Source organism: Culicoides brevitarsis, unplaced genomic scaffold (assembly GCF_036172545.1).
Source record: "Culicoides brevitarsis isolate CSIRO-B50_1 unplaced genomic scaffold, AGI_CSIRO_Cbre_v1 contig_118, whole genome shotgun sequence".
Classification (NCBI taxonomy): domain Eukaryota; kingdom Metazoa; phylum Arthropoda; class Insecta; order Diptera; family Ceratopogonidae; genus Culicoides; species Culicoides brevitarsis.
The window spans coordinates 1-11000 of record NW_026973502.1 but is presented as its reverse complement, the minus strand read 5'-3'; the positions used below and the strand labels follow the sequence as shown (position 1 = coordinate 11000).

Below are 11000 nucleotides of genomic sequence, written 5' to 3'. Positions count from 1 at the left end.
CGTAAATGCAGCGCGGACTCTCGTCGGACATGTATGTGAAGGAGCTTAATTCGCACGCCATCCAAGAATTTTATTAATAGATCACTCTATTTATCAAATTGATTCGAAAAAATCATTCAGCTAATCCTTTTACATTTACACGAAACACGCGCCATGCCACTACACAATGCACGCGTTCCTATTGATTGATAAAATATTACATGACGACGAGCGAGAGTGAGTTTGGTGCGCTATCAAAATGCAAACATTTTCGAGAGACATAGGCAATTATGCAATAAAATGCACAAACGGCAATGGGTCACATACAAAAATAACGTGAAAAAGTATTTTTTTACAAGAGGATTAAAATTCCTTACCATGCCGCCGCGAACGGGCGAAAAATCTCTCTTTATCTCCGGAATGAAGACCGGCTCAAAATGCGGTTTGGCACTCCGGTCCGGAATGTGAGGTTGTTTTGGTCGTGCAGGCTGCTGTTTCGGTTGCGGTGGCGGCACTGGCTTCGGAACTTTTTCTCGCAAAACGCGACTTTCTTTCAATTTTCGTTCACGTTCCTCGGCGAGACGCTTCTGAGCTGCTTCGTATTCCAACTTTTTACGTTCTTTCTCCTTCGCTTCTTCCTCTTGACGTTGCGCCTCTTCCTGCAGCTTGGCAGCTTCCTCTTCCGGCAACATTTCCAGGAATGACTGTTCGTTCTCCTTGAGACTTTGATCCTCGATTTGGATGTCGCGCGCACGACTTTCAAGCTCGTAGATTTTGTGAAGGACTTCCTGGCTGCGATTCGGTTCATGTGTCGGCGTTTCGTTCTCCGTAATGGCTTTCCAGTCGGCTTCGGCATCGACACGCAGCTTTTCGATCTCAATGGACTCATTCAAGTTCTTTTTGCGTCTCTCCAAGAGATTTTTCAGGAATTTTTCCTTTTCGTCGTACGTTTTCAACGCGATTGCCTTGCTGTCGCGATTTATCACAGGACGTCCCGAAGTCGATCTCGGCGAAAATGATGTATTGAAGATGGAGTCAGGGTACTGGATGTCGTCTGAAATTAAATAAAAAAAATTATTAATAGAATTTAGACAGAAGTTTAAATTTACTTATTTTAAAATATTTGTCACATCTTTTTTATTAAAATGATAAGTTATTTTAATATTTCCTATGACTCCTGTACACCCTGTACATTTTTTGATGAATTTTTTTCGCTAACATCTTTAAATGGCTCTTGTACATCGAAAACGCAGAATTTAGAAAAAGTCCAAAACAAAAGTTGTTTCTAATGATAAAACCTACATTTTGAGCCGGAGAACGGTAGGTTTTGATACATTTTTTTCGCTAACATCTTCAAATGGCTCCTGTACATCGAAAACGCAGAATTAAGAAAAAGTCCAAAACAAAAGTTGTTTCTAATGATAAAACCTACATTTTGAGCCGGAGAACGGTAGGTTTTGATACATTTTTTTCGCTAACATCTTCAAATGGCTCCTGTACATCGAAAACGCAGAATTAAGAAAAAGTCCAAAACAAAAGTTGTTTCTAATGATAAAACCTACATTTTGAGCCGGAGAACGGTAGTCTAGCTCAATTTTGGAAAATCGGTACATGAGCCCTCATAATAAGAGGATTTTGGCATAAATTTTTTTTGATACATTTTTTTTTTCGCTAACATCTTCAAATGGCTCCTGTACATCGAAAACGCAGAATTAAGAAAAAGTCCAAAACAAAAGTTGTTTCTAATGATAAAACCTACATTTTGAGCCGGAGAACGGTAGTCTAGCTCAATTTTGGAAAATCGGTACATGAGCCCTCATAATAAGAGGATTTTGGCAGAAATTTTTTTTGATACATTTTTTTTTTCGCTAACATCTTCAAATGGCTCCTGTACATCGAAAACGCAGAATTAAGAAAAAGTCCAAAACAAAAGTTGTTTCTAATGATAAAACCTACATTTTGAGCCGGAGAACGGTAGTCTAGCTCAATTTTGGAAAATCGATACATGATCATAATAAGAGGATTTTGGCAGAAATTTTTTTTGATACATTTTTTTTTTCGCTAACATCTTCAAATGGCTCCTGTAAAAGTCCAAAACAAAAGTTGTTTCTAATGATAAAACCTACATTTTGAGCCGGAGAACGGTAGGTTTTGATACATTTTTTTCGCTAACATCTTCAAATGGCTCCTGTACATCGAAAACGCAGAATTAAGAAAAAGTCCAAAACAAAAGTTGTTTCTAATGATAAAACCTACATTTTGAGCCGGAGAACGGTAGGTTTTGATACATTTTTTTCGCTAACATCTTCAAATGGCTCCTGTACATCGAAAACGCAGAATTAAGAAAAAGTCGGTTTCTAATGATAAAACCTACATTTTGAGCCGGAGAACGGTAGTCTAGCTCAATTTTGGAAAATACATGAGCCCTCATAATAAGAGGATTTTGGCAGAAATTTTTTTTGATACATTTTTTTCGCTAACATCTTCAAATGGCTCCTGTACATCGAAAACGCAGAATTAAGAAAAAGTCCAAAACAAAAGTTGTTTCTAATGATAAAACCTACATTTTGAGCCGGAGAACGGTAGGTTTTGATACATTTTTTTCGCTAACATCTTCAAATGGCTCCTGTACATCGAAAACGCAGAATTAAGAAAAAGTCCAAAACAAAAGTTGTTTCTAATGATAAAACCTACATTTTGAGCCGGAGAACGGTAGGTTTTGATACATTTTTTTCCAAAACAAAAGTTGTTTCTAATGATAAAACCTACATTTTGAGCCGGAGAACGGTAGGTTTTGATACATTTTTTTCGCTAACATCTTCAAATGGCTCCTGTACATCGAAAACGCAGAATTAAGAAAAAGTCCAAAACAAAAGTTGTTTCAAATGGCTCCTGTACATCGAAAACGCAGAATTAAGAAAAAGTCCAAAACAAAAGTTGTTTCTAATGATAAAACCTACATTTTGAGCCGGAGAACGGTAGTCTAGCTCAATTTTGGAAAATCGATACATGAGCCCTCATAATAAGAGGATTTTGGCAGAAATTTTTTTTGATACATTTTTTTCGCTAACATCTTCAAATGGCTCCTGTACATCGAAAACGCAGAATTAAGAAAAAGTCCAAAACAAAAGTTGTTTCTAATGATAAAACCTACATTTTGAGCCGGAGAACGGTAGTCTAGCTCAATTTTGGAAAATCGATACATGAGCCCTCATAATAAGAGGATTTTGGCTGAAATTTTTTTTGATACATTTTTTTTTTCGCTAACATCTTCAAATGGCTCCTGTACATCGAAAACGCAGAATTAAGAAAAAGTCCAAAACAAAAGTTGTTTCTAATGATAAAACCTACATTTTGAGCCGGAGAACGGTAGTCTAGCTCAATTTTGGAAAATCGGTACATGAGCCCTCATAATAAGAGGATTTTGGCAGAAATTTTTTTTGATACATTTTTTTCGCTAACATCTTCAAATGGCTCCTGTACATCGAAAACGCAGAATTAAGAAAAAGTCCAAAACAAAAGTTGTTTCTAATGATAAAACCTACATTTTGAGCCGGAGAACGGTAGTCTAGCTCAATTTTGGAAAATCGGTACATGAGCCCTCATAATAAGAGGATTTTGGCAGAAATTTTTTTTGATACATTTTTTTCGCTAACATCTTCAAATGGCTCCTGTACATCGAAAACGCAGAATTAAGAAAAAGTCCAAAACAAAAGTTGTTTCTAATGATAAAACCTACATTTTGAGCCGGAGAACGCTAACATCTTCAAATGGCTCCTGTACATCGAAAACGCAGAATTTAGAAAAAGTCCAAAACAAAAGTTGTTTCTAATGTTAAAACCTACATTTTGAGCCGGAGAACGGTAGTCGCAATTTTGAAAATCGGTACATGAGCCCTCATAAAAGAGGATTTTGGCCATTTTTTTTTTCGCTAAATCAAAACATCGAAAACGCAGAATTGAAAAAGTCCAAAACAAAAGTTGTTTCTAATGATAAAACCTACATTTTGAGCCGGAGAACGGTAGTCTAGCTCAATTTTGGAAAATCGGTACATGAGCCCTCATAATAAGAGGATTTTGGCAGAAATTTTTTTTGATACATTTTTTTTTTCGCTAACATCTTCAAATGGCTCCTGTACATCGAAAACGCAGAATTAAGAAAAAGTCCAAAACAAAAGTTGTTTCTAATGATAAAACCTACATTTTGAGCCGGAGAACGGTAGTCTAGCTCAATTTTGGAAAATCGATACATGAGCCCTCATAATAAGAGGATTTTGGCAGAAATTTTTTTTGATACATTTTTTTCGCTAACATCTTCAAATGGCTCCTGTACATCGAAAACGCAGAATTAAGAAAAAGTCCAAAACAAAAGTTGTTTCTAATGATAAAACCTACATTTTGAGCCGGAGAACGGTAGGTTTTTATACATTTTTTTCGCTAACATCTTCAAATGGCTCCTGTACATCGAAAACGCAGAATTAAGAAAAAGTCCAAAACAAAAGTTGTTTCTAATGATAAAACCTACATTTTGAGCCGGAGAACGGTAGGTTTTGATACATTTTTTTCGCTAACATCTTCAAATGGCTCCTGTACATCGAAAACGCAGAATTAAGAAAAAGTCCAAAACAAAAGTTGTTTCTAATGATAAAACCTACATTTTGAGCCGGAGAACGGTAGTCTAGCTCAATTTTGGAAAATCGATACATGAGCCCTCATAATAAGAGGATTTTGGCAGAAATTTTTTTTGATACATTTTTTTCGCTAACATCTTCAAATGGCTCCTGTACATCGAAAACGCAGAATTAAGAAAAAGTCCAAAACAAAAGTTGTTTCTAATGATAAAACCTACATTTTGAGCCGGAGAACGGTAGTCTAGCTCAATTTTGGAAAATCGGTACATGAGCCCTCATAATAAGAGGATTTTGGCAGAAATTTTTTTTGATACATTTTTTTTTTCGCTAACATCTTCAAATGGCTCCTGTACATCGAAAACGCAGAATTAAGAAAAAGTCCAAAACAAAAGTTGTTTCTAATGATAAAACCTACATTTTGAGCCGGAGAACGGTAGTCTTTTTTTCGCTAACATCGGTCAAATGGCTCCTGTAATAACGCAGAATTAAGGAAAATAAAACCTCATTTTGATACATTTTTTTCGAACATCTTCAAATGGCTCCTCATCGAAAACGCAGAATAAGAAAAAGGTTGTTTCTAATGATAAAACCTACATTTTGAGCCGGAGAACGGTTTTTTTGAGCCCTCATAATTTGATACATTTTTTTCGCTAACATCTTTAAATGGCTCCTGTACATCGAAAACGCAGAATTTAGAAAAAGTCCAAAACAAAAGTTGTTTCTAATGTTAAAACCTACATTTTGAGCCGGAGAACGGTAGTCTAGCTCAATTTTGGAAAATCGGTACATGAGCCCTCATAATAAGAGGATTTTGGCTCCTGTACATCGAAAACGCAGAATTAAGAAAAAGTCCAAAACAAAAGTTGTTTCTAATGATAAAACCTACATTTTGAGCCGGAGAACGGTAGTCTAGCTCAATTTTGGAAAATCGGTACATGAGCCCTCATAGTAAGAGGATTTTGGCAGAAATTTTTTTTGATACATTTTTTTCGCTAACATCTTCAAATGGCTCCTGTACATCGAAAACGCAGAATTAAGAAAAAGTCCAAAACAAAAGTTGTTTCTAATGATAAAACCTACATTTTGAGCCGGAGAACGGTAGTCTAGCTCAATTTTGGAAAATCGGTACATGAGCCCTCATAATAAGAGGATTTTGGCAGAAATTTTTTTTGATACATTTTTTTCGCTAACATCTTCAAATGGCTCCTGTACATCGAAAACGCAGAATTTTCGTTGTTTCTAATGATAAAACCTACATTTTGAGCCGGAGAACGGTAGGTTTTGATACATTTTTTTCGCTAACATCTTCAAATGGCTCCTGTACATCGAAAACGCAGAATTAAGAAAAAGTCCAAAACAAAAGTTGTTTCTAATGATAAAACCTACATTTTGAGCCGGAGAACGGTAGGTTTTGATACATTTTTTTCGCTAACATAATCAAATGGCTCCTCATAATAAGAGTATTTTGGCAGAAATTTTTTTTGATACATTTTTTTCGCTAACATCTTCAAATGGCTCCTGTACATCGAAAACGCAGAATTAAGAAAAAGTCCAAAACAAAAGTTGTTTCTAATGATAAAACCTACATTTTGAGCCGGAGAACGGTAGGTTTTGATACATTTTTTTCGCTAACATCTTCAAATGGCTCCTGTACATCGAAAACGCAGAATTAAGAAAAAGTCCAAAACAAAAGTTGTTTCTAATGATAAAACCTACATTTTGAGCCGGAGAACGGTAGTCTAGCTCAATTTTGGAAAATCGATACATGAGCCCTCATAATAAGAGGATTTTGGCAGAAATTTTTTTTGATACATTTTTTTTTTCGCTAACATCTTCAAATGGCTCCTGTACATCGAAAACGCAGAATTTAGAAAAAGTCCAAAACAAAAGTTGTTTCTAATGATAAAACCTACATTTTGAGCCGGAGAACGGTAGTCTAGCTCAATTTTGGAAAATCGGTACATGAGCCCTCATAATAAGAGGATTTTGGCAGAAATTTTTTTTGATACATTTTTTTCGCTAACATCTTCAAATGGCTCCTGTACATCGAAAACGCAGAATTTAGAAAAAGTCCAAAACAAAAGTTGTTTCTAATGATAAAACCTACATTTTGAGCCGGAGAACGGTAGGTTTTGATACATTTTTTTCGCTAACATCTTCAAATGGCTCCTGTACATCGAAAACGCAGAATTAAGAAAAAGTCCAAAACAAAAGTTGTTTCTAATGATAAAACCTACATTTTGAGCCGGAGAACGGTAGTCTAGCTCAATTTTGGAAAATCGGTACATGAGCCCTCATAATAAGAGGATTTTGGCAGAAATTTTTTTTGATACATTTTTTTCGCTAACATCTTCAAATGGCTCCTGTACATCGAAAACGCAGAATTTAGAAAAAGTCCAAAACAAAAGTTGTTTCTAATGATAAAACCTACATTTTGAGCCGGAGAACGGTAGTCTAGCTCAATTTTGGAAAATCGGTACATGAGCCCTCATAATAAGAGGATTTTGGCAGAAATTTTTTTTGATACATTTTTTTCGCTAACATCTTCAAATGGCTCCTGTACATCGAAAACGCAGAATTTAGAAAAAGTCCAAAACAAAAGTTGTTTCTAATGATAAAACCTACATTTTGAGCCGGAGAACGGTAGGTTTTGCAGAATTTAGAAAAAGTCCAAAACAAAAGTTGTTTCTAATGATAAAACCTACATTTTGAGCCGGAGAACGGTAGTCTAGCTCAATTTTGGAAAATCGGTACATGAGCCCTCATAATAAGAGGATTTTGGCAGAAATTTTTTTTGATACATTTTTTTCGCTAACATCTTCAAATGGCTCCTGTACATCGAAAACGCAGAATTAAGAAAAAGTCCAAAACAAAAGTTGTTTCTAATGATAAAACCTACATTTTGAGCCGGAGAACGGTAGTCTAGCTCAATTTTGGAAAATCGGTACATGAGCCCTCATAATAAGAGGATTTTGGCAGAATTTTTTTTTGATACATTTTTTTCGCTAACATCTTTAAATGGCTCCTGTACATCGAAAACGCAGAATTAAGAAAAAGTCCAAAACAAAAGTTGTTTCTAATGATAAAACCTACATTTTGAGCCGGAGAACGGTAGTCTAGCTCAATTTTGGAAAATCGGTACATGAGCTCATATAGAACGGTTTTTTTGATACATTTTTTTCGCTAACATCTTCATAATAAGAGGATTTTGGCAGAAATTTTTTTTGATACATTTTTTTCGCTAACATCTTCAAATGGCTCCTGTACATCGAAAACGCAGAATTTCCAGAAAAAGTCCAAAACAAAAGTTGTTTCTAATGATAAAACCTACATTTTGAGCCGGAGAACGGTAGTCTAGCTCAATTTTGGAAAATCGGTACATGAGCCCTCATAATAAGAGGATTTTGGCAGAAATTTTTTTTGATACATTTTTTTCGCTAACATCTTCAAATGGCTCCTGTACATCGAAAACGCAGAATTAAGAAAAAGTCCAAAACAAAAGTTGTTTCTAATGATAAAACCTACATTTTGAGCCGGAGAACGGTAGTCTAGCTCAATTTTGGAAAATCGGTACATGAGCCCTCATAATAAGAGGATTTTGGCAGAAATTTTTTTTGATACATTTTTTTCGCTAACATCTTCAAATGGCTCCTGTACATCGAAAACGCAGAATTAAGAAAAAGTCCAAAACAAAAGTTGTTTCTAATGATAAAACCTACATTTTGAGCCGGAGAACGGTAGTCTAGCTCAATTTTGGAAAATCGGTACATGAGCCCTCATAATAAGAGGATTTTGGCAGAAATTTTTTTTGATACATTTTTTTCGCTAACATCTTCAAATGGCTCCTGTACATCGAAAACGCAGAATTAAGAAAAAGTCCAAAACAAAAGTTGTTTCTAATGATAAAACCTACATTTTGAGCCGGAGAACGGTAGTCTAGCTCAATTTTGGAAAATCGGTACATGAGCCCTCATAGTAAGAGGATTTTGGCAGAAATTTTTTTTGATACATTTTTTTCGCCAAAACAAAAGTTGTTTCTAATGATAAAACATACATTTTGAGCCGGAGAACGGTAGTCTAGCTTTTTGATACAAATCTTCAAATGGCTCCTGTACATCGAAAACGCAGAATTAAGAAAAAGTCCAAAACAAAAGTTGTTTCTAATGATAAAACCTACATTTTGAGCCGGAGAACGGTAGTCTAGCTCAATTTTGGAAAATCGGTACATGAGCCCTCATAATAAGAGGATTTTGGCAGAAATTTTTTTTGATACATTTTTTTCGCTAACATCTTCAAATGGCTCCTGTACATCGAAAACGCAGAATTAAGAAAAAGTCCAAAACAAAAGTTGTTTCTAATGATAAAACCTACATTTTGAGCCGGAGAACGGTAGTCTAGCTCAATTTTGGAAAATCGGTACATGAGCCCTCATAATAAGAGGATTTTGGCAGAAATTTTTTTTGATACATTTTTTTCGCTAACATCTTCAAATGGCTCCTGTACATCGAAAACGCAGAATTTAGAAAAAGTCCAAAACAAAAGTTGTTTCTAATGATAAAACCTACATTTTGAGCCGGAGAACGGTAGGTTTTGAGAAATTTTTTTTGATACATTTTTTTCGCTAACATCTTCAAATGGCTCCTGTACATCGAAAACGCAGAATTAAGAAAAAGTCCAAAACAAAAGTTGTTTCTAATGATAAAACCTACATTTTGAGCCGGAGAACGGTAGTCTGATACATCAATTTTGGAAAATCGGTACATGAGCCCTCATAATTTTTGGCAGAAATTTTTTTTGATACATTTTTTTCGCTAACATCTTCAAATGGCTCCTGTACATCGAAAACGCAGAATTTAGAAAAAGTCCAAAACAAAAGTTGTTTCTAATGATAAAACCTACATTTTGAGCCGGAAATTTTGGAAAATCGCAGAAATTTTTTTGATACATTTTTTTCGCTAACATATTCAAATGGCTCCTGTACATCGAAAACGCAGAATTAAGAAAAAGTCCAAAACAAAAGTTGTTTCTAATGTTAAAACCTACATTTTGAGCCGGAGAACGGTAGGTTTTGATACATTTTTTTCGCTAACATCTTCAAATGGCTCCTGTACATCGAAAACGCAGAATTTAGAAAAAGTCCAAAACAAAAGTTGTTTCTAATGATAAAACCTACATTTTGAGCCGGAGAACGGTAGTCTAGCTCAATTTTGGAAAATCGTTACATGAGCCCTTATAATAAGAGGATTTTGGCAGAAATTTTTTTTGATACATTTTTTTTTTCGCTAACATCTTCAAATGGCTCCTGTACATCGAAAACGCAGAATTAAGAAAAAGTCCAAAACAAAAGTTGTTTCTAATGATAAAACCTACATTTTGAGCCGGAGAACGGTAGTCTAGCTCAATTTTGGAAAATCGATACATGAGCCCTCATAATAAGAGGATTTTGGCAGAAATTTTTTTTGATACATTTTTTTCGCTAACATCTTCAAATGGCTCCTGTACATCGAAAACGCAGAATTTAGAAAAAGTCCAAAACAAAAGTTGTTTCTAATGATAAAACCTACATTTTGAGCCGGAGAACGGTAGTCTAGCTCAATTTTGGAAAATCGGTACATGAGCCCTCATAATAAGAGGATTTTGGCAGAAATTTTTTTTGATACATTTTTTTCGCTAACATCTTCAAATGGCTCCTGTACATCGAAAACGCAGAATTTAGAAAAAGTCCAAAACAAAAGTTGTTTCTAATGATAAAACCTACATTTTGAGCCGGAGAACGGTAGTCTAGCTCAATTTTGGAAAATCGGTACATGAGCCCTCATAATAAGAGGATTTTGGCAGAAATTTTTTTTGATACATTTTTTTCGCTAACATCTTCAAATGGCTCCTGTACATCGAAAACGCAGAATTTAGAAAAAGTCCAAAACAAAAGTTGTTTCTAATGATAAAACCTACATTTTGAGCCGGAGAACGGTAGTCTAGCTCAATTTTGGAAAATCGGTACATGAGCCCTCATAATAAGAGGATTTTGGCAGAAATTTTTTTTGATACATTTTTTTCGCTAACATCTTCAAATGGCTCCTGTACATCGAAAACGCAGAATTAAGAAAAAGTCCAAAACAAAAGTTGTTTCTAATGATAAAACCTACATTTTGAGCCGGAGAACGGTAGGTTTTGATACATTTTTTTCGCTAACAATGGCTCCTGTACATCGAAAACGCAGAATTTAGAAAAAGTCCAAAACAAAAGTTGTTTCTAATGATAAAACCTACATTTTGAGCCGGAGAACGGTAGGTTTTGATACATTTTTTTCGCTAACATATTCAAATGGCTCCTGTAAAACGCAGAATTAAGAAAAAGTCCAAAACAAAAGTTGTTTCTAATGATAAAACCT

The 11000-nt window shown here is 35.0% G+C and overlaps 1 protein-coding gene across 1 annotated transcript; it reads right to left on the bottom strand.

Moving 5' to 3' along the window:
• Positions 1 to 356: 356 nt before the first annotated feature.
• On the bottom strand, positions 357 to 1033 carry LOC134836668 (uncharacterized; the record flags this gene model as incomplete). Its single annotated transcript, XM_063851846.1, has 1 exon — positions 357 to 1033. A coding segment is annotated over one exon (677 nt), but the record flags the coding sequence as incomplete, so codon positions are not given.
• Positions 1034 to 11000: the final 9967 nt, after the last annotated feature.